The sequence below is a fragment of the Schistocerca nitens genome, chromosome 4 (assembly GCF_023898315.1).
Source record: "Schistocerca nitens isolate TAMUIC-IGC-003100 chromosome 4, iqSchNite1.1, whole genome shotgun sequence".
NCBI lineage: Eukaryota > Metazoa > Arthropoda > Insecta > Orthoptera > Acrididae > Schistocerca > Schistocerca nitens.
In genome coordinates, this window is record NC_064617.1 from 50,921,160 (window position 1) to 50,946,640 (window position 25,481).

Sequence of the window (25,481 nt, forward strand, 5' to 3'; positions counted from 1 at the left end):
CCTCTGGACAAAGGAGGAGCCGTGGCTCAATTGTGCGAGGCGCGATACGTAGGTAGCAGGCGAGGATCTTCTGCACTAGCAGCCATACATCTAACGCCGATCCACATGTTAAACGGTGTTCGTCAGTATCCACGAGGTGGCAACGTGGGCAAAGGGGGAATCCGTCATCCCAATAGCGTGCAGCCGTTGTCGTGTTACAACCTTCCCGTTCACCACCTGGTACCACGCGGCTCGTTCCCGCGTGGGGAGGAACGGCTTCTGGACCGCTCTCCACACCGCCGGCCATAGGGTCGTAGGGCTCTTCCTCTCAATCACATTCCGAGGTATGGACCTTAGCAGCAGTCTGTAAACGTCTCTCGCCTTGGGAGTGCGAGTGTTGGGAAGGTCTGGGTGCACGTAACTATATTCAAGAATAAATGCCGAGAGGTGCGAGAGTGAAGGTGTAATGTGCGCAACCGTGACAGGTGGCAGAAGAGACGCCGGCAGCAATTCCTCTAACAGACGTCCCGTAAGGGAAGCATCTTTGTGGGTCCACAATTTCATCATTGTGCACAAGTATAACGCTGTAGATCTTGCTCGTACATTTATAAGTCCCAGTCCGCCATCACGCGGAGGGGGGGTGAGTGTTTCGTAGCGGACTTTGAATAGGTGTCCGGCGGTAAGGTAATATCCAAACGCTGCTTGCAGTCTGTGTGCCATCGCTGTCGATATCGGTAGGACCTGGGCCATGTGGATCATCTTAGTCGCCACGTGAAGGTTGAGGTATTCCACACGCTGTAGGAGGTCCATCCGCCGAAGTAAGTTCCGGCGAACTTCTGTGCGTATGGCCTGTAGTAATCGAGCATAGTTCATTGCAGCCGTGCGGCGCACATCCTGTGTAAATGTTGTGCCCAAGAACCGGATCTTGTGAACTAGTGGGAGTGGGGCTAAAGCGTCCTCCTGTAGACCTCTCCCAATCGGCATCGCTGCCAACTTGGCCACATTCATGAGGCTGCCCGCTGCCAATCCATAGCGATTGATCCATTGTATCACCGATCGTACCTCGTCACCAGATCGGACAAGTAATAGAAGGTCATCGGCATATATCCTGCAGTGAAAGGTGTGATCCCTCAATGACATTCCCGAGAGCCTGTTTTTCAACCCTCCGACAAGTGGTTCGAGTGCGATCGCGTAAAGGATCATGGAGAGTGGGCATCCTTGGCGAACTGACCGTCGGATAGGAAAGGGACCCGCAATCCGTCCATTCACCAGTACACGGGATGCAGCTCCACGGAAAAGGCGCTGAAAGATGTCGAGAAAGTCAGGCGGGAAGCCCATACGGGCCATAACGGACAGAAGGAACTTGTGGCGAACTCTGTCGAAGGCGTGGTCGAAATCGATGGAGATCAGAGCGGCTCGAAGGCGACAGGATGTGGCGATGGCTATTAAATCCCTGCATTCGCTGGTTGCCGTTTGCATGTTGGTCACTCCGCCCTGTGTCGTTTGCTCCATTGAGAGGAGTAGGGGCAGAACCTGCTTTATGCGGCTGGCGAGTAGTCGGGCGAAGAGTTTATAGTCCGAGTTGAGCATTGTAATGGGCCTGTAGTCCTCGACCGTCCGACCTCTGGAAGGCTTGTGTATCGGTATAAGGATACCTTCCACGAATGCAGATGGCACGTGGGAACCGGGGGTCATCAGTTCTTGGTACATGCTGATCCATCGGGGCATCATTAGATCGCGGAAAGTCCGATAAAACTCGAGCGGCAGTCCGTCTGATCCCTTGTTAAGCGCGTCCTCGATGTCGTCCCGTGTAATTCCACCTAACAGCGTCGCCGCTGCTGCATTGTCGAGGGTGTGCGACACGTGCTGCAGTATGTCGTGGTCGTCCGCTTCCTCTTCCTCTGTATTCACCTCGTCGTAAAACTGGCGATAGTGATCTGCAAAGGCTTCTGTAACCGCGGCCTGAGTCAGTACGACCCTACCACCCGGCAATACGAGGTCCGTGATCAGCTGCTGTCGGCGTTGGCGGCTGTCGAGCACGATGTGATGCATAGACGGGTTTTCTCCTTCCGCTCGGTCGTGACGTCGCGATCGCACGACGACCCCCTCCAAACGTTTCCTCGTAAGAGACAATATTTGACCTTTAATTCGGCGGCTTTCCATTTGTCGGTTTGGAGATGGTGGTTGGCCGTCGAGTTCGCGAAGCATCGTGTAATAAAAGTCCAATGTGTGACGATGCCAAGCTGCGATATCTTTACCGAATTGAGTTAGCACACGCCGAAACGCTGGTTTTGCACAGTCCACCCACCATGCTAGAGTCGAAGGATATCGGGGAAGACGACGTTCGCAATCCAGCCATGTGTTGGCGATAATTCGACGGCATTCCGGGTCTTGAAGATGTGCCACATTCAGCTTCCAGGGTCCTCGGCTGCGCCATATTCGCTGCTGTTGTAGAGTGAGTGTGCATATGAAAGCGCTATGATCGGAGAAGGCAAGCGGCCAACGTTCGGCGTCCAATACTCCCGGCGCTAGAGCTCGTGAGACATAAATGCGGTCGAGGCGACTGGCCGAGTGACTAGTAAGGTATGTCGGCCCGGGACGGTCACCGTGCATTGTCTCCCACGTGTCAGTGAGAAGCAGATCGCGAACCAGGAGCCGAAGTTCTTGACAAGTCGAGAAGCGTGGGACTTGGTCTTTGGGGTGGAGCACACAGTTAAAGTCGCCGCCGAAGATGTATTGATCGTAGCGGCTGATGAAGAGGGGGGCGATATCCTCCGAGTAGAACAGCGATCGTTCGCGGCGTTGGTCAGTTCCTGATGGAGCGTAGATGTTAATGATGCGTGTGCCCAGTGCTGTGATCGCCAGCCCCCTTCCTGACGGAAGGTAAGTCACTTCTTCGATGGCAATTCCGTCGCGCACTAGGATTGCCGTACCGCTGCCATTCCGGTCCGCCGGTGACATATGTGTCACGTAACCGTAGAAAACGGGGAGGGCCGCTATATTCACTTCTTGCAACAGGGCAATGTCAACATCCGAAGAACGAAGCATCTCACGCAGCAACTGGATCTTCACTGCCGTTCGTATCGTGTTGAGGTTAAGCGTGGCGATGCGATATGCTTGTTGCCGAACCGCAGGTGTTAAGTTATCCATTAAGACTGGAATTGCCTATGGCGCTTCTGACTCTATTGACACCTCCGCATCCCCACAAACCTCACCTGCCGTCCTTTCTAGAGAGCCGGCGCCAATGGCGTGGGCCCTGTTGGCGGAACTTGCATGGTTTCCTCGTCGTCGCGGTCATCCGCCCACGTCGGGGAACTCAATGCAAGATCTGCTTCCCTAGCGTCCTCAGGACTCGGCATGGGTGCTTGCACTCCAGAAGGTGGTGGGCAGCATCTGTCCTGCATATCGGCATCCGATGTTGCCACTGTAGGTATAAGTGGTTTGTCCTCAGTTCCGTTCGGTGGTGCCACACTGCAGCAAATGGCGGCTGCCTCTGTGGCAGCGTCGTCATTGAAGGTGGAGTCTTCGTCCTCTGGAGGCTGCGTCGCATCCCGTTCGGAAGTTGCTCTACGCCTCCGCTTCCGCCGCTTCGGGGAGCGTTGCTTCCTGGAGTGTCCTTCTGTGTCAGACGACGGCAAAGATTCCCGACGTTCCGGCACAAAGGCAGCTGTAGGCACAATAAGCGAGTCTACGGCCATGCTATCGTCATGTGTGTTGTTATCCGTCGACGGGGGCGGCGGCATCGGAATTGAATCCGGAGCTTGTGGAACGGGTGTTTCGTCATCGCCCTGTATTGGAGGATGGAGCCGCGACCCAACAGTGGATGTCGGCTGTCGTGATGAAGTGGTAGCTGTCGTGAGGGCTGCTGCATAAGTCACGGGAAGCAGCGTCGGCTGCGATGGCGGGTCTGCGTCAGCCGGCGGCAGTTGCGTGATTCGACGTTGGAGACATTCTGATCTAAGGTGTCCCTCCTTCCCACAACTAGAGCAGGTCTTTGGTTGCCCATCGTAGATGACGATGGCACGGCAGCCACCGATAGTCAGATATGAAGGTACATGTCTTTTAAGTTCTATTCGGACCTGGCGGACTCCATTCGGCACAGGATATGTCTGGAATTGCGTCCATTTTCCGCAATATGATCATGGACCGTGCCGTAGGGGCGCAGCGCTGTCACGACGTCCTCCGCCGGTAATTCGAAAGGAAGTTCGAAAATTCTGATCGTGCGAAGTCCCATGCCAGAATAATCGACGTGAACAGTCCCCACATTGCCATCAGCATGGCAGAAACGGAGGCCCTGTTTCGTGTCCCGAAGGATCCGTTCACATGTTGCGTCGTTGATGATCTTGACATATACGATACTACTCACAATGGACAAGTGAATGCCGAGAATGTCGGTCGCCGGGATTTTAACTTCTTCTCGTAGAAATCGTTCGACTTCGAGTGCTTTGGGCCGTGCAAATTCGTTGCGGAACGTAAATTTGAGCGTCGATTTTCTGTATTGGTGCGCCATGGTGATCTATATGCTGAGGACGGCACGCGCGAAACGGCCGAGTACGATGTAAACAACACAAGCGCTCGCTCCGCGGCAGGAACACAAACAGCGCGTCCTCACCGCAGCACAGCCAAAGGCCAACTAACCGCTCGGCTAATCCCGCGCGGCTGTTCGTATTTGCTTATAAAATGAAAATGTTAGTTAATGTGAACGGAACGATTTTATGTGGAATTAAGGAAAAGGATTATTTGAGCTGGAACTTATTCTTCTCCTTAGCGTTGAACCCTTCTTTAAATGGAGTCACAAACGATGGCGGTCAAGTTGAGGGTTGTTCTGTGCACCTACGTCGCGCGTTCTCCGACACCCAATGGGCGTTCAGTAGTGTTCTGAGCGTTCAGCTCTGAATTTTGTAGCCAGTGCGTGCATTAAACGTGGTCGTAGTGAGTTATTTAGTGAATTTTTATTCCATTTGTTGCAAGTTGTCATCGCCGATGGTGGTGGTAAGCCACAAATTCTACACGAGCAAACAAGGGATATAGTTTGCAAGATACACGCTTCCTTGAAGCGCAAATCACTTCCATGCACGTACCATAGCTTACTGTCACTTGAAACCGGCAACAATGCAGTCCCCGTACCTGCCTCGACCTACGCTAACAGCCATCGTTCGTGAAGAGGACTATTGCACGGGGTCCGCTGTACTGAAGATTTGGAAGGTCTTTTTTTCTTTTAATTAATCCTTCGGCAGGATGCCCTTCCTGTCGCCACAGCCATCATTTACCTGAGGAAGAGAAGTCGACCGCGTCACGTGTTGGTCCGCAGCTCGTGGTCGTGCGGTAGCGTTCTCGCTTCCCACGCCCGGGTTCCCGGGTTCGATTCCCGGCTGGGTCAGGGATTTTCTCTGTCTCGTGATGACTGGGTGTTGTGTGCTGTCCTTAGGTTAGTTAGGTTTAAGTAGTTCTAAGTTCTAGGGGACTGATGACCATAGATGTTAAGTCCCATAGTGCTCCGAGCCATTTGAGCATCACGTGTTCGCATTGTGTAAACTTCATTGTGTGTGTCGTCAGATTTTAACTGTATCGTATTTTCTGGGAAAAAATTAGGAACCAGCCCAGCGTTTGCCTAAACGAGCGTGTGAAATTGCCTAAAAACCACGGTCGGGCTGGCCAGTGCTCCAGTCATGACCACTGCGCCGCAAAGATTCGATATAGGTCTGGCTCCTGTTGCTGTTGCGCTATACGAGCAAGTCTGAGCTGGAAGTTATCCATTTCCTTTATTTAACTGATTTAACTGACGTGCGTTATATGTTTATTAAACGGAAAGAGACACATAAGTAATTATACATTTGATGGGCTGGATCAGCAGTTTATTAGAAACCAAGACTGCTTCATGTGAAGTAATTTCACAACCAGTTTCCACAGTAACTAGCTGTCATTATCAGATTCTCAAATCTCCCAGAAATATAACTATATATCAGTCTCGTCGACATAATGAGAACATGCTCCGTTTATAATAACACAGCTCCACGCTGGTTTGTCAAATGTATGAAACTTCTTAAATAAAAATTCCATAGTCGTCGACGCATCATATTTACTGATGCACCTGTTTTTGCTCCTGTTTTGCCTATTGGTACTGTGGGTATTTTATTTGGCAAGTTTCACATATCTGACAAATCTGTGTGGAGCTGTATTAATACGACTGGAGCACATTCTCAGTATGTCGACGAGACTGATATGTAGTTATATTTCTAGAAGATCTGAGGATGACATCTAGTTACTATCGAAACCAGTCATGAAGTAAACAATTTCACTCTAGCGATCTTTGCTTCTAATATTACAACATTAGATCGGCCCAACAACATGTGTAAATTATATCAAACTTCGACATAAAAGTTTTCTGGTTATGGTACCGCGTCTAATGTATAAAACTACTGCTGCTGAAGAAAAACCAACGTTTCGGCCACGGTTGCAGTGGCCTACTTCTGGGTCTAGTGACCCAGACCCAGAAGAAGGACGCTGCAACCGTGGCCGAAACGTTGGTTTTTGGAGGCCGATGCAACCGTGGCCAAAACATTGGTTTTCTGTAGCAGCAGTAGTTTTATACATTACGACGCAGTACCAAACCGAGAAAACTTCTATGTCGACGACTCTGGCCTCGGAAGCGTACGCAATTATATATAAAACTTTTTTGAGGACGGAACTCTTCTGAAATTCTAAATGTTTTACGGAGCCATAAAATAAGAAAAACCTGTTTCTACGTTCACCCTGTACTTATAATTATTCAATGAAAATCATACAAAAATGTATACATATTGACTTCTACAACAATATACGAAACAGCACACAATAATACATTACACAAAATAACGCTGTATTGATTCGCTGTAAATTGAGAATATTGTTTCCTTTTAATGGGAAATAAAGAGTTTTTTTTATTATTTTTGACCAGTTGTTTAATGACAGCCTTGATAGAAGAGAGCTGAAGACTCATGTCAGGTTCAGCATCCCGTCTGCCTGAAGTAGCTCTGGAGGGAAATGATACCATGAAACCTGTAGGGCTGTCCATAAATCCGTAAGAGTACGATGGTGTGGAGATCTCTTCTGAAGGGCACGTTGCAAGGCATCCCAGATATGCTGAATAATGTTTATTCTGTGGAGTTTGGCGGCCACCGGAAGTATTTAAACTCAGAAGAGTGTTCCTTGAGCCATTCTGTAGCAATTCTGGACGTGTGGTGTGTCGCATTGTCGCTTTTGAATTGCCCAAGTCCTTCGGAATGCACAATAGACATGAATGGATGCAGGTGATCAGACAGGATGTTTATGTATGTGTCACCTGTCAAGAATCGTATCTAGACTTATGAGGGGCTCCATGTCACTCCAACTGCACACGCCCCACACCATTACAGAGCCTCCACCAGCTTGAACAGTCCACTGATGACATGCACGGTGCATGGATTCATGAAGTTGGTCTCCATACTCGTACGCATCCATTACCTAGATACAATTTGAAACGAGATAAGTCCAACTAGGCAACATGTTTCCAGTCATCATCAGTCCAATGTTGGTGTTGGAGGACTCTGCTTAAAGCTTTGTGTCGTACAGTCATCAAGGATACACGAGTGGGACTTCAGCTCCGACAGACCATATCGATGATGTTTCGTTGTATGGTACGCACGCTGACACTTGTTGATGGCCCAGCATTGAAATCTGCAGCAATTTGCGGAAGGGTTGCACCGCTGTTACGTTGAACGATTCTCTTCAGTCGTCGTCGGTCCCATTCTTGCAGGATCTTTTCCTGACCACAGCGATGTCGGAGATTTAATGTTTTATTGGATTCCTGATATTCACGGTACACTCGTGAAGTGGTCCCCATTTCATCACTGTTTTGGAGATGCTGTGTCCTATCGCTCGTGCTCCGATTATAGCACCACATTCGAACTCACTTAAATCTTGATAACCTGCCACTGTAAAATCAGTAACCAATCTAACAAGTGCCCCAGACACTTTTTGTCTCATATAGGCATTGCCGACCGCAGTTCCGTATTCTACCTATTTATATATCTCTCTGTTTGAATACACATGCCTATACCAGTTTCTTTGGTGCTTCAGTGTAGTAAGCCATATAGCACAGTCAACACAATGACTAGGTCACCTCAAAAATCTGTGTATGAGGGTGCACGTGAGAGCAGGGTAAGCCGATCAAGTGTGAGATGAATTCTGAAGGCTGCAAAGTGGAAAGTTTAATTCCAAGACAGCTGCAAACTATGAATGAGGATGATCCAGATTGAAGGATGGAGTATTCTGAATGGTCTGAAGGCATGCTTCATGAGGATGAATGGTCTGCGGGCATGGTTGTCTGGTCTGATGAAGCACAATTATAACTTTATTGTAACAACTGTGTGTACTGGGCTCCTGAAAATACTAATGTTCATGTGGACAAACATATTAATTTACTGGGTGTCAGTGTGTGATGTGGTCTGTCATCATAGTCTGACTGGCCCCTTCTTCCTTGAAAGTAATGTAACTGGTGAGATGCATCTTCATATGCCGCAAAAATCAATTTTATCTGCCATCTGACAGGTGTTTGGAAATGAAATATTTTACCTACAAAAGATGGTGCTCTCCCTCACTGCCACATAGATGTCAGAGCCTACTTGGATGAAAATTTACGTGGACAATGGATAGGTCAAAGAGGAGCTGTTGAGTAGCCACCATGGTCTCCACCTTATGTCTCTTGTCTTCTACCTATGGGGAACTTTGAAAAATGAAGCATATCAACAGAAACCAGCTACACTGAATGAACTACGGGAAACCATTGAGGCATCCTGTGTGTCTGTCACACCGGCAACACAGGCAGCTGTAATTCCGTTAACAGCAACACTTCAGCAGCATCAATGTTGTTTGGCTTCTAATGGTGGTCACTTTGAATCCATAAAAATAAAATCCCCCCCCCCCCCCCCCCCCCGGGGCAAGAATTGTAATGGTATGTCATTTTGTTCCATTAATATTGATTATCAAAGAATGTCTGCATTTTTCTGAATGTTTCTGTATTGTTTTAATGATCACTGGTTACGTCATCCATTGTTACACACAGACAATTTATGGATAACAACCAAAAACATGTTGGTGTGTACAGACTGATATCAGGAAATTAATTTTAATTTACTCCTATCATATTGCACCATTAAGTTTTACATGGGTTTTAGCTTTTAGTACTGAAGTTTGTAAAATCAGTTCATCAACAATGTTTTTTGTTATAAAGTTACTTGCATCATGAGGATTATTAGTTGGAAAATGTTCCTAATGCTTACTTGTATTCTTTACATAAATCCTAATGAAAAGCTAGTTTCACTTCTTGTGAAATTACAAAATGAGAATATTTTATGTTTTATGTTCAAGTATCATTTAGTAACAGTTGAATAAGAGCAGAGGTCAGTATAATAAATTGAGGTTTAAAATGATTGGATAAGCGAAAAGAAATACGAATATTACAAAGTTTATATAAGTCTGTAAATGTCGCACCCTGACACCTAGGCTCAACACTTCATGTTATACTTACCCTAATGATCATATTGTACTATGACAATAATATCAGTTAGTTACAATTGGAATTGATCAATGCATGAAAATACCTGTATGTAACAAACAAAAGGAAGTGATTTCAGCATCTTCTGAGGAGCAGACATGAAAAGATTTCTCAGAGCACAAAGAAACTCTCTGGGACATTTTCGTTACATTTTCTTTCCAGTTTAAGCCTTGGTCTGCATATATGCCCAATAGTTTTGTGCATCATACTTTTTATAACTCATTACCACACTCTACCAGCTGGAGATCTTGATTTTGATAGTTTCTTTTCCAGAGTCAATGTAATGTTTTCTTCACATTAAGGGACAGCCTGAACCAAAAATGTGTGGACTTCAGGACTTGACCAGTCATTGTAAATGGAGATTCCTTCAAATCACTCACTATTACAATAGTGTCATCTGTGAACAAAATTACCTTAGCTGGACTGCCTGAGGTCTATGTATCATTACCTTACAGTACATTTATTCTGACTTTCTTTGCATCAGATAGTAATTTGACTGTATGATAAAATGAGTTAGTATGATTCCCACTACCCATGTTCTATCCCTTTAATTCCTATGCCTTCCAGGTTATCCGAAATAATTCTGTAACCAACAATTTCAAAAGATTTAGAAAGATCTACATATATCCTACAACACTATTGTTTTTTAGGTTTCTAATTATTTCAGGTGTGTAACTGCTGCTTGTATACTTCCACCCATTTGAAAGCCAGGCTGAGTACTATTCAGTATATTGTATTCATTTAAGTATTTGATGATTTGTTGCTTCATTAATCTCTCAAATACTTCAGAGAATGCTGACAGGAGTTTGATAGTTTTTACCTTTATGCCTGCTACCTCTTTTGAATACACTGTAACATTCTTATGTCAACTTAGGAAATGATAGACCAAATAGGCATAGAAGAAAATGACTAAATGTTATTCATTATGTTTGACAGACAATAATAGCTCTCAGATAAGTGTAGCACCTACCTGCAATGCTGAAGCATTGGAGTTTGTTACATAGCCTTGTGAATAAATAAATATTAGAAAGAAACAAAATGAAACTATAAAAAACTCAGGATGGAATAATGACAATATTATGGAAAGGATAAATTGCTACTCACTATATGCAGGAGATACTGAGTTGCAGACAGGCACAGCAAAAAGATTGCTGCATTTGAGATTTTGGTCAAAAGGCATTCTTCTAAAGTAGCAAATACACACACATGCACACAAGCACAAATCACTCACAAATGAGGACTGTATGGCTGCTGAGGCCATACTCCACACATATGTGCCATTTCCAAAATTCACTGCAGGAAAGGCTCCTTGCTTTTCTTTTTTTACTCATAATTTTGTTACACCATACAATGCTGAATCACTGTTTCTGTTCATCAACTTCAGTTAAAGTACTGTCATAGCTTGCCTCATTCAATTGGCACTACTGTGAAGAAATTTAGAGTTCAGAAGAAACATCTCATCAGTGACCATTTTGCTCCCTCTCTTGTGTGGAAAAGGTTGTAACAATATCGTGTTTTTTCCATTTTTGAATGATACCCATCTCTTATTGAGTTCAATATTCAAGATGTGCCACCCCAAAGTTTAACAGATATTTCTCTGCATGGTGCACTGAATATTAGTTTTAATACTGCATTCTCAACAGTATTATTTAAGTGTGTTAAGTAAGTAATTGTAACAATTTGTCCATAGACTGCATGCCACAAATTTAGAATTAATTGGTCATTAGGCTGTAATAGTCAATAACGGTTTGACAAGAAATAGTCTTTGATTAGTAAATTATTTTGAGATTAAATAGTTTCATGTATTGTATTGACAGGAAGTCTATTTAGTGTATAGCACCACAATTTAGAATTTTCTGACTAAATTTTGTTATCATAACATTGATTGCATAGAAAAGCTTTCTGACTTATACATTCATTACTTTAATTTCTTATGTAGCGAGCAGTCTTTTCATTCTTTGTCCTTTCCTTTCAGTCTGAATATGGATTAACAGAAGACCAAGTAGCAGGTGAGCAATCAGACCCCCAACCTTTTTTTCATAGTATATTCCCTTTGATCTATTATGGGAGCTACTTCTCCTAACCTGACAATCATTTCTCACACTTACATTACTTGCTTATCAAGTTCAACATTTATAATGCTAAAACAAATAAAATGGTCACAATGGCCTACCACATTCATTGAAGTTTTTGTGTTCTTTCCTAAAATATATTTCCCTTTTTCTTTCATATGGTTCTCTTCCTTTATTATAATTTGCTACTAGTTACTGTTGCAAGTGACACTTTGATATTTATTCTAAAGAAACATTTTTTTTCTCAGTCACATCAAAAATAGACTTAATAAACAAAGCTGAGTTACTTATTTGGTCTGTGAGAAGCTTTAATGTCCTGGTGGCCGTCATTTAACCTTTCGTGTTGCAGAAGAAATGTAACTATTATGAATTTCCTTGCAATCTTTCAAAAGATTATATTTACATACATTGAACCATTTGGGACCAGGCATAAGTTTAGACACATGAAATTGTCAAAATGACAGGCATGGGTAGCTCTTATAAATTAGAAATGACAACTATTACATCACACGTGTAAGTTTAATCGACCCACAACAACCTTAATGTTCCAATAACAAAAAAACTCAGAATACTTTAAAAACATAATGTAGATAACAGGACACCTGCAGGAAGTTGGGGAGCTTTGAACTGGGGAAATCAGCTCAAACTCACCAGCCAAGCATGAGAGGCACCCAAAAACAAAACAAAATTATCTCTCATGAAGTAGGACCTTGAAAATACCTGCAATAAGATCTCCAAAACACATTGCAAAATTAGTGTCACTGTCTTCAGTTCATCCATGCAGCTAAACTGAACACCACAATACGCACAAACACCATAACAGTGATTCACAAAAGCATCATCAACGCGCACACAAAAAAAGGATGAAGGATGAAAACTTTGAAAGCTTTTGGAAGAAACCCTTTGACAAGATAGAATATCCTCCCTCCACCCTACCCACTATCTCTCTCTCTCTCTCTGTCTCTCTCTCTCTCTCTCTCTCTCTCAAACGCGCGCGCGCACACACACACACACACACACACACACACACACACACACACACACACACACACACCTGTGCTACTGTCATTGTGTGTCCAACCTGCACTATGTAGGTGCATAGGTGTGTGTGTGAAATACTTTGACAAGCTAGAATATATATATATATATATATATATATATATATATATATATATATATATATATATATTCTAGCTTGTCAAAGTATTTCTCTGAAAAACTAGCAAAGTTTCCATTCTATTTTGCATGTCTATCAGCAACAGAACACTTACGCTATTTAGTGCATGATCTCCATTACTCCTAAATTACTTACACTCTGCCAGAACTACTGTATTGATAATAATGGTAATAGTAAGACTCCATTGCACTGTTTACAGTACAGTTTGTTCACACTGCAGAGGATCACTAATCTGCCAATGTAGTTGAACTGATTGATGTAGTAGATTGTTGCTCCGTTATGACTGGGATCAGCACCGCCATCAGTGTCCTGCAAATTACAACCATTCAGACATGCACAGTGAACTGCAGCAGTAAGACTTCCCTGAATACTACACATTAATTGTCACAAGTAAAATAGCAGATATCTGAACACGTATTGGTTTCCAGACATACAATTATAGGAATTGTTCTTGTTGTTATGACCAATACTTACTTCCTGTAGGAATATGTGACACTGTCTAAAATATCCTTTACAGGGTGAACCAGAAACTCACTGACAAAGTTTCAGGAGTGGTTGTTGTTGTGGTCTTCAATCCTGAGACTGGTATGATGCAGCTCTCCATGCTATTCTAAGATGTGCAAGCTTCATCTCGCAGTACCTACTGCAACCTACATCTCTCTCTATGATATTGACCCTCCATGCTGCCCTAGAATACTAAATTAGTGATCCCTTGATGCCTCAGAACATGTCCTACCAACCGATCCCTTCTTCTAGTCAAGTTGTGCCACAAACTCTTCTTCTCCCACATTCTATTTGATACTACCTCATTAGTTATGTGATCTACCCATCTAATCTTCAGCATTCTTCTGTAGCACCACATTTCGAAAGCTTCTATTCTCATCCTGTCCAAACTATTTATCATCCGTGTTTCACTTCCATACATGGCTACACTCCATACAAATACTTTCAGAAACGACTTCCTGACACTTAAATCTATACTCAATGTTAACAAATTTCTCTTCTTCAGAAACGCTTTCCTTGCCATTGACAGTATATATTTTATATCCTCTCTACTTCGACCATCATCAGTTACTTTGCTCCCCAAATAGCAAAATTCGTTTACTACTTTAAGTTTCTCATTTCCTAATCTAATTCCCTCAGCATCACCCAACTCAATTCAACTACATTCCATTATCCTCGTTTTGCTTTTGTTGATGTTTATCTTATATCCTCCTTTCACGACACTGTCCATTCCATTCAACTGCTCTTCCAAGTCCTTTGCTGTCTCTGACAAAATTACAATGTCATCGGCGAGCCTCAATGTTTTTATTTCTTCTCCATGGATTTTAATAACTACTCCAAATTTTTCTTTTTTTCCTTTATTACTTGTTGAATATACAGATTGAATAACATTGGGGGGAGGCTACAACACTGTCTCCCTCCCTTCCCAACCACTGCTTCCCTTTCATGTCCCTCGGCTCTTATAGCTGCCATCTGGTTTGTGTACAAATTGTAAATAGCCTTTCGCCCCCTGTATTTTACCCCTGCCACCTTCACAATTTGAAAAAAAAGTATTCCAGTCAACATTGTCAAAAGTTTTCTCTAAGTCTACAAATACTAGAAACGTAGGTTTGCCTTTTCTTAATTTATCTTCTAAGATGAGTCGTAGGGTCAGTATGCCTCATGTGTTCCAATATTTCTACGGAATCCAAACTGATCTTCCCCAAGGTTCTCTTCTACCAGTTTTTCCATTTGTCAGTAAAGAATTCACGTTAGTATTTTGCAGCCGTGACTTACTAAACTGATAGTTCGGTAATTTTCACATCTGTCAACACCTGCTCTCTTTGGGATTGGAATTAATATATTCTTCTTCAAGTCTGAGGGGAATTTCACCTGTCTCATACATCTTGCTCACCAGGTGGTAAAGTTTTGTCAGGGATGGCTCTCCCACCGTTGTCAGTGGGCAAGGACCAAAACAAGAAAAAAAAGTCAAACATGGGCTCTAAATGCAGACCTAAAGTGCCATGAGAACTTGTTAATATCTGATACTATGAAACATATCTTTCTGCTACAAGCTGTTTGCTTTCCATCATTGGGAGGAGACAGTATGGACCAAAACAAGAAACACATTCCCAGTAACACATGGTCTCTAAAATGTATACATTAAGACCTATGAGCACCCACCTCTGAAAGTTTGTTGCGGGAGTTCTGGTTCACTTGTAAAATTGATGACATTGTCTTTGCTTAATTTAATTTGCATAGCTAAACACAATTCAATTATCCCCACTAGTTACAAAACAGCAATTTACATAAAAAAGGTCAAAAAAACAATACTGTTGTTGGAATGCCTTGATTTTGCAGACTATATGCCCCACGAATTGACCTCCTTCAGTTTTCTTTCCATCAGCATGCAAAAATCTGTCACTGGTGCAGACAGTAGAAATTTTTATCCTTATGTTAAAGTGATTGGCCATTGCATCATACTTCCGCAGAAATGATGTACTAAGCATTTTGCACATTTTCTTGTTCCGGATTTGGCTGTTATATTCATACATTATTTCAAAAGTCAAAGCTAATGCCTGGTACCAAAAGTTCAGTGATCCAAATATTTTTGTGACATTTCATTCATTGCCATTTCACTATTAGTTTTATGCTGCAAACTCCAAACTTAAGCATGAAATAACTGGAAGTTATCTTTTATAAGTGCTGGGTGGGAAAGGAAGTATGATTGGGATGGAGAGCAGCCTAGGTATCTGTAAATAATGACTACACATATTGAAGATTTGTGGTGGGGACTGAAAAAGTACTATTTTGAAAGGAAACTCATGTCCACTAGACGTTAACCATGCCTGTGCTACATAAACAAATATCTAAAACAACATATTTCACTCTCCAACTTCTGATGGCTGGAAAATCAACATGAATTAATTCATCCTTACTTTGATAATTAATCACTTTGTAACCAACAAAATATTGTGCTTATAAAAACCACAGCAATTTTTTTTTAGTTGATCAGTATATGGGCCATCAGTGAAATAAGATGCAATGAATGTATAATGTGACTCAAGAACTAGGTTTGATCCATACTATCACCTCTGAAAGTTCATTGCTGGAGTTCTGGTTAACATGTAAAATTGCTAACAGTGTCTTCACTTAATTTAATCTGCATTGCTAAATAGAATTCCATGATTATCACCAGCCACAAAACAGCAATTAACATAAAAACGGGACTCAGATTATGCCTTTGACTTGACACTTTTTACTTTGGTTTATCATGCAATGTACCATCACTTGCTAACATAATAAAAGTATGAAGCATTTCATAGAAAATAAAATCAAAACAGGAGGGAGTATAAAAATGTCAGACGGTAGTGCTGTTTTCTCTTTTTCTGCTTTTTTTTTTTTTTTTTTTTTTTTAATTCTGTGCTTAGGGTTTCATATTATATGGAAGTATTTTAAGAGGAGATATAGATCCTTAGATGTTTATGATATCAAGAAATCAACAAAGAATGGTCCTCTTTTTAAGCCAGTAACTGTTTGCCAGGCTGTCCTCTCAGTACATGATTCATGTTAGTAAATACATTTATACCATTCATGTTCATTAGTCCACTTATTCTTTTATTTTTAATACTTCATCATATTACAATGAGTGAACCCTCAGTTGCCATTTTGCAAAAGATTAGTGAAAAGCGATTGAAGTAGCCTGTTACACACAGGTTCAACATCACAACCGTTTTGAATTATCATGAAATAGTTGCACTTGCAGTGCCTTATTACTAAAAATGCAATCGTGGTTGTAATTTTCATTTCAGTAAAGTGCTATTGTTGCATCTTCCATTAGCTTTATCAGCATTTTTTTGCAAAGTTTTACGGCTGATAAATTACATTTTATAATTACTTGCCTCAGAAATGTGTCATGTTCTTACCTTTTCAATATTTATTTATGCCTGACAATAATATTTCTGTTCAGTTATTCCTGTTATACATGATCACTAATGTTTTTAGTAGAACTTGGCAAATGATAGTAATCTGACACACGCATAGAAACTTTGTTACTAAAAGTAGAGACGGGCAATAAGTAAACCAGCTTTAAGAAGTTAGCAAGAACGGTGTATTAGTTATTAGTGGAAACAGAAAAAATATCATTTTATGTGTTTTTGTCTGTGTAATATGATTAGTTCACTGTAGTAAAGGAAAATGAAATACATGTGTAGTTTAACTTGCATGAGTCAAAAGGAAATACATATGTAGATTCACTTGCATGATTCAATTAGGGGGAAGTATTTTTGTAATATCTTCTTTAATTTAGTTCCTGTTATTGGCACACACAAAGTACGAATTATATATTTGTGAATAATATTTCATGTAGGATGTGTCAAATAATACTGACAGTGTCATGTAGGACTGCAAATTGGTCTCTTTTCAGAATATATTCCCTTAATTTGGGTACTATGGGCATCAAAGTTAACATTGCTTTGGATAATATTTGATGTCATAGTTAAATATGCAGTCCCGTAATGGAGGCATAGGCAGCATCTAACTGGTCTCCTGTGCCAATGCCTTATTAATTTCATAGTTAATGGTTTTCATACTAATTAAGTAATTTGTGTTTTGTTACAGGATGGTAGCATTGTTGACAGCATTACAACAGAGCAGTGCACAAAATATGGAAATTGGCTGACAAGCAAATTAATTGCCAACCAGGCTGCAACTATAGTACCATTTCAATTTTTTAAGAGGTTTTCCACCTGTCTTACTGGGTGCCGTGCCATTTGCACAGTGCACATTCCTATCTATTGGGGGAAACTGTATTAATTTCAAACCTAAGAGCCTTACTTTTGGAATGAGCAACTCTCAGCCAGTCACCTCTATTGGTCAGCACTTAGCTCAGCTATTTATTATGTGCTACTGTCCTTTATACATGACCCTGCTATTAGTGTCATTGGTCAGTGTCTTTAACCTGGTCATCCATTGAGAGGTAGACAGTGATTGGTTATTTATAAAATTATCCAGAATAACATGTGAAGACAGTTATTTAAGGGAACAGTTTTTAATGTGTTGGGTTTCACAGGTGTGTTTCTACAGATAACTCTAATAACTGGCTGGACTAGACACATCTTTGGTTCACTTTAATATCTTTGATCATCACTTAGCACAAAAAATGCAATTCCAGTCTGCTGCACATAAATCTTTTAGCTCTTCCTAGTCCTCCTTCATAACACAAGTTGATATAAACTGTCTTGGTATTAAGAGCAATTTCGATTACATGTTGCGCAATGATGATGTCTATTGTCACATTGTCACTACAGTTCAGCATTGCACATTTCTAAAGAGGAAGAAATCTGACACTTTTATTTTGTTTGCTAGTGAGTTGCCTTCCTATAATTGTCAATGACCATGAACTGTGACTGAACAAAGAGACACTGTGATTCAGACACTGGACTAACATTGGGCAGGACAGTGGTTAACATCCCCACCACTCATTTAGGTTTTCTGTGGTTTCCTTAAATCACTGAAAGCAACTTTTGGGTTGTCCACAGGAAAAGATATGGTCAATTTCTTACATCATCATTCCAGAATTTCATGTTGTGCTCATCTCCAATGACTTCACCATCAAAGGGACATTAAAGACTTCCCTTCTTTCCTTCTTTAAACTGTGAAATGCATCTTATCAGTGCTAGTCTGCTTCAGAAATTTTTATAATACAACTTTTATAGTACAGGGGCCTTGTGTTCACATCTGTTTTCCATAGGCAGCTTCATGGAACACAACAGATACTCTGGTGTGATATAAAACATTACAACTAAAGGTTTTTTTAGGTACTGTGCCAGTAAGATGGCAATTCCAGCTTGCTTGGATCTGAACATTTGGCACTCCAGAACTTAACACCATTTGACTGGTGTAGGTCAGTGTGCTTTATGCCCATGGTAGTCTCAGGACCTTACACCTCCTGGTTGTTTTCTGTGCAGTCTCATGAAAACTTTGGCATATGCTACTTGATTGACATAAGAGGAAGACCTTATCATATGAATCTATGCAGAAACTGTAATCCTGTGTGCACAGCCACATATATTTGGTCTTGTGTGTGTATGTTTGCAGTGACTTTGTACAAAATTGGTAATTTTCATGTAATAAATTACTGTATACTGTGCTTCATTTTTGGTGCATTTAACACATTGTTAACTACATGCCCATCACTTTGTCCAAATCATTTTCTAACTTTGATATCCCATGGAGGAGTAGACAAGAATATTTGGACAAGGGTTCCCTTTTGAAAGGTAACCAGTTTGACATACTGCACAATACTAACGGTTCACAGTGTTATTTTGATACATTCTGTATGTAAAAATAAAGTAAATTTGGCTATTTGCTTCTTTCTGTAACTCACATCACATACAACTGATCACATTCTTACTTATCTGTGTTAGGTTTCATTGTTGCTCCAGTGACAAGAAACATATTTTTTTCAATTATAATGTACTTGTCCTTAATACCCAGACTGTAAAGTCTTATGTTATAAATGAAATTCCCTATCAGTGTTTCAGAGTTTAAAGAGGCATTCATGCTGTTTGACAAGGATGAAGATTGTTGCTCCAGTGACAAGAAACATATTTTTTTCAATTATAATGTACTTGTCCTTAATACCCAGACTGTAAAGTCTTATGTTATAAATGAAATTCCCTATCAATGTTTCAGAGTTTAAAGAGGCATTCATGCTGTTTGACAAGGATGAAGATGGCACCATAACTATGGCAGAACTGGGGGTTGTCATGAGATCACTAGGGCAAAGACCAACAGGTGAGTTTCTGTTATTAGTGTAAAATTGTATTAGTGGTTCCTTGATCCACTAGATCATTTATGTGAATACTGGACTAGACACTTACTTTGGTGCCATCAGCAGTCTTTACATATGACCAGAATTTCTTTGGGTTTTGTGAAATATCATTTGACAATATTCTGCTATGATAGTCATTGAAGGCATCACACATTGCCCTTTTGACATATTTGGCTGCCAAGAAGGCAATGTGTGATGCCGTCAATGACTACCATTGCAGAATATTGTCAAATGATATTTCACAAAACCAAAAGAAATCCTGTACTTACATAAAGGCTGTTAGTGGCACCGAAGTTAGTGTGCGAATGAGACAGGAATGACATTGCGGGGAGCAAAGCAAAAGCTGAAATGTTTAACTTCATTTTCAAATGTTCCTTTACAAAGCAAAGCCCAAGAGAATTTCTTGAATTTAATCCTAGTACTTCTGAAAACAAAATAGTGAAACATGTATTAGTGTCAGTGGTGTTGAGAAACAGCTGAAATCGTGAAAACTGAACAAAACTCCAGGGCCCAATGGAGTCCCTATCAGATTCTATACTGAATTTGCAGCTGAATTAGACTCTGTTCTAACTATAAGCTATCATAGATCTCCGGAACAAAAAACCATGTCCAGTTCTTGGAAAAAAGTGCAGGTGACACTCATCTACAAGATGGGTAGTAGATGTGATCCACAAAACTACCATCCAGTATCCTTGACATCAATTTTTGCAGAATGTTAGAACAGATTCTGAGCTCAAACATAATGAGATATCTTGAACAGAATGACTTCTTCAATGTCAACCAGTGTGGCTTCTGAAAACATCGATCATATGAAACCCAACTCACACATGACTTACTAAAAGCTTTGGATCAAGACAGTCAGGTAGACACAGTATTTCTTGATTTCTGAAAATCGTTTGACTCAGTGTCATACCTATAGTTGTTGTCAAAAGTATGAGCTTATGGGGTATCAAGTGAAATCTGTGGCTGGATTGAAGACTTTTTGGTAGGGAGGATATGGCATGTTATCTTGGATGGAGAGCATCATCAACTTCAGGTGTGCCCCAGGGAAATGTGTTGGGACCCTTGCTGTTTATGTTATATATTAATGACGTTGCAAATCATAGTAACTTTCTGCAGTAATAGTAACTTTTTGCAGATGATGCAGTAATCTACACTCCTGGAAATGGAAAAAAGAACACATTGACACCGGTGTGTCAGACCCACCATACTTGCTCCGGACACTGCGAGAGGGCTGTACAAGCAATGATCACACGCACGGCACAGCGGACATACCAGGAACCGCGGTGTTGGCCGTTGAATGGCGCTACCTGTGCAGCATTTGTGCACCGCCGCCGTCAGTGTCAGCCAGTTTGCCGTGGCATACGGAGCTCCATCGCAGTCTTTAACACTGGTAGCATGCCGCGACAGCGTGGACGTGAACCGTATGTGCAGTTGACGGACTTTGAGCGAGGGCGTATAGTTGGCATGCAGGAGGCCGGGTGGACGTACCGCCGAATTGCTCAACACGTGGGGCGTGAGGTCTCCACAGTACATCGATGTTGTCGCCAGTGGTCGGCGGAAGGTGCACGTGCCCGTCGACCAGGGACCGGACCGCAGCGATGCACGGATGCACGCCAAGACCGTAGGATCCTACGCAGTGCCGTAGGGGACTGCACCGCCACTTCCTAGCAAATTAGGGACACTGTTGCTCCTGGGGTATCGGCGAGGACGATTCGCAACCATCTCCATGAAGCTGGGCTACGGTCCCGCACACCGTTAGGCCGTCTTCCGCTCACGCCCCAACATCGTGCAGCCCGCCTCCAGTGGTGTCGCGACAGGCGTGAATGGAGGGACGAATGGAGATGTGTCATCTTCAGCGATGAGAGTCGCTTCTGCCTTGGTGCCAATGATGGTCGTATGCGTGTTTGGCACCGTGCAGGTGAGCGCCACAATCAGGACTGCATACGACCGAGGCACACAGGGCCAACACCCGGCATCATGGTGTGGGGAGCGATCTCCTACACTGGCCGTACACCACTGGTGATCGTCGAGGGGACACTGAATAGTGCACGGTACATCCAAACCATCATCGAACCCATCGTTCTACCATTCCTAGACCGGCTAGGGAACTTGCTGTTCCAACAGGACAATGCACATCCGCATGTATCCCGTGCCACCCAACGTGCTCTAGAAGGTGTAAGTCAACTACCCTGGCCAGCAAGATCTCCGGATCTGTCCCCCATTGAGCATGTTTGGGACTGGATGAAGCGTCGTCTCACGCGGTCTGCACGTCCAGCACGAACGCTGGTCCAACTGAGGCGCCAGGTGGAAATGGCATGGCAAGCCGTTCCACAGGACTACATCCAGCATCTCTACGATCGTCTCCATGGGAGAATAGCAGCCTGCATTGCTGCGAAAGGTGGATATACACTGTACTAGTGCCGACATTGTGCATGCTCTGTTGCCTGTGTCTGTGTGCCTGTGGTTCTGTCAGTGTGATCATGTGATGTATCTGACCCCAGGAATGTGTCAATAAAGTTTCCCCTTCCTGGGACAATGAATTCACGGTGTTCTTATTTCAATTTCCAGGAGTGTATGATGGGTCCATTCTGGTTCCCATAGAGCTGCCTCTGGTTTCTTTGTAGGCCTGGCTCTCGAAGGAGAGGTGGTTCAGGGTGCAGGTAAAATGGGCTAAGGTGGTGGCCTCTCCGTCATAGAGCACTAAACTCCCAACAGCGATATGGCTCACATGCCTTTATGTGTTAGTTCTTTTTGTTTGTTGTGTATGGAGCAGTGTGCTGTGACTTTGAAAGTCAGCATTTGCCTGACATACTTCAAGGTAGGGCTCAATATATTAGGCTTTCTGTGCATGGGGTTGCAATGTGTCTGTGAAGGACAGTGTGTTGTTATTCCAATAGCCCTCTTCTGTAAGAAAAAAATTGTTTTTGATGGCAAGTGGTGGAAGCCCAAAGTATTTTCCATATGTTGCAAGAGACTTAAAATAACCAAAGTATACAGCCCTAGCACCTTCTGAGACACACATGTTTGTGATAACTCTAAGGACAAAATAGACAGAATTGAATTTCTGTTCGAGTCGTATTACATGGTCATTAAAATTTAAGTTTTCATCAAAATGTATGCCCAGCAATTTCATGGATGTTACTTTGTCTGTGGCCTTGTCACATAATAGATAATAATGTACTTTTACTGCATGTTTGATTAGCTGTGGATTTCCAAGCTCCTGCTTGATGTCTACTGGCAACATATGAACAACTTTTGCACCAATATATAGATGTCTTGTTCAAAGCAGCTGATTTTACATGAGATATACATCTACATCTAAACTATGTGAATGATTTTGCGTGATTCCATTGTTGATCCACAACTGGAAACCTATACCTATTCCTTCTTTATTGCTTCAGATTACACAACGATAAATTGTGTTGTCATACATCCAATTGAGCAGCAGTAATATAAAATCTAAAGTGAGCAAGGCAAGAAAAAATTTACAATCAATATAAAAAAATGACCCCGAACTAGCAACATAATTCTAGGTTGAGGCATTTGTCTATGAGATAATTAGTGATTGAATAAGGTTCTGCCTGGGATCTGGTGCAACTGCACTGCTTAATGCTTCGAATGGGTCATTACTGGATCTGTGTCTGTCAACACATGTCCTTGGCAGCAGTGTGTTATAGTGAAAATTTATTTCATTATTGTTTAATAAAACAGTGGTGTAGCTCATATTATGTAAGTTTATTTTCTCATTGTTTAAATAAAGTAAGATTAAACTGTTGTTTTTATCATACATGACTTACCTTTGTAACATAAAGAAAGCTATTCTATACATGCGTATATGCCCACTCTTGTTATGAAAAATGACACACCACTTGAGGTTTAAGGGAGAACATGTTCTGAGATTCTAGAACAGGTGGATGTTAATGATATTGGACAGTAGTTTTGTGAATCACTTCTGCTACATCTTTTTTATGCGGGTTTGACATGTTCTTTCTTCAAACTTCTGGGAACAGTTTTTTATTTGAAGAAAGATCTGTGATATGGTTGGCACAGTTTTTTGTTTGAAGAAGGATCTATGGTATATTATGGTCAAAAGATGGGTTAACTCATCCTCAAATTCTATGTAGAATATGTAGGGATTCCGTCATGTGTTGGTGCCCTGTTTAATTTTAGCAGTTTCAAGTGTTTCTCAGTGCCACTGATGCTAATATCTACATCACTCATATTAGGAGTGATGCAGTAATTAAACTAGGGCTGTACTCCCAGATCCATCTTTGTAAAACATTTGAAAATTGAGTTCGGCATTTCTGCTTCTGGTTCACTACCCTTAATTTCAGTTCCTATGTAAGCCGCAGATGACTGGGCACTAACTTTAGTGCCACTAACAGCTGCTTCATATGAGGAGTCTTTCAATAAAAGTTTTACAGTATGAGCTTCCAATTTATCCATTTGAATGGAACACAAACAATATGACTGCTTTAAAAGCTGTGCTATGAAGTGATTTAAAACGTTACTGGATTTTTGTCCAAGTTAGAACTTCACTATACATAACTTCTTCACATGCAAAAAGTGACTTTTGAATTACATGTTTTGAGATCCATGCTGGTTGCTATGGAGACTGTTCTGTTTGAGATACTTCATTAAGTTTTAGCTCAGTATAGACTATCTTATAAAAAATATCCAGACACCTATTAGTGGACATTAATATGGGGTGTATCCACCATTCACCCTTATCATGGCTGATTTCTGGTGGAGACACTTCCATTGAGGTTTCTGAATCTCTGTGAAGCAATGGCAGGTGACATCAGACACTGGAGTCTGGAGTGGCATCAACATTGTAACTCATCCAAAAGGTGTTCCATTGGGTTTATGTCCGGACTCTGGGCGGGTCAGTCTATTTCAGGAACAAAACAATGCCTCACTGCTATTGTTGCTGGTGCTGCTGATTGTGGATTTAAGAAGATCAAACATCTAATGTCATCAGTCTCCTAGCAACCAATACTCAGTGGGATGTGGGAAAATGCAGAGAAATCACATCCACACTGGGCTCCACACTGACCCTTATTGTTAATCCACGAGGCAGATTTGAACAGGGTCCAATGCGCCCCACTATCCTGGAAGCAGGCACTTTAACATGCACATCTATTTGGGCAGATACAAATGCTTTGTAGCTGCTGCTTTATGACAGAGTGCATTGACATGCTTATACAAACAGTCATTGTCTCTGCACTGTTCCTCCACTGTACACATTTCTCTACTGTTCACAATACACAAAGAGGCAAAATATCTTCATATGCTTCCACAGTTATGATTTTCTTAAGCACAATAAGGGTACAATAACCTAATCGTGAAAATCTCCCTTATACTGTAACACCACCTCCTCTATACTTCACTGTTGACACTACACATGATGACAGGTATAAAGGTCTCTATGCTTTGCTTTGGAACATGTGAGGCAATACTGACCCTACGAATTATCTTAGAAGAAAGATTAAGGAAAGGCAAACCTATGTTTCTAGCATTTGTAGACTTAGAGAAAGCTTTTGACAATGTTGATTGGAATACTCTCTTTCAAATTCTAAAGGTGGCAGGGGTAAAATACAGGGAGGGAAAGGCTATTTACAATTTGTACAGAAAGCAGAGGGCAGTTATAAAAGTTGAGGGGTATGAAAGGGAAGCAGTGGTTGGGAAGGGAGTGAGACAGGGTTGTAGCCTATCTCCGATGTTATTCAATCTGCATATTGAGCAAGCAATAAAGGAAACAAAAGAAAACTTTGGAGTAGGTATTAAAATCCATGGAGAAGAAATAAAAACTTTGAGGTTCGCTGATGACATTGTAATTCTGTCAGATACAGCAAAGGA

General features: G+C 41.9%; 1 protein-coding gene across 2 annotated transcripts in view; it reads left to right on the plus strand.

Annotated features, from left to right (window-relative positions):
- The window catches only part of LOC126251595 (neo-calmodulin-like), a 104,871-nt gene that overhangs the window by 52,462 nt on the left and 26,928 nt on the right, over positions 1 to 25,481 (plus strand). For both annotated transcript variants that reach the window (XM_049952128.1, XM_049952129.1), the window contains 2 exons: positions 11,529 to 11,562; positions 19,481 to 19,582. In XM_049952128.1, the coding sequence (XP_049808085.1) occupies positions 11,529 to 11,562; positions 19,481 to 19,582 (136 nt within the window). The remainder of the gene's footprint in view (positions 1 to 11,528; positions 11,563 to 19,480; positions 19,583 to 25,481) is intronic.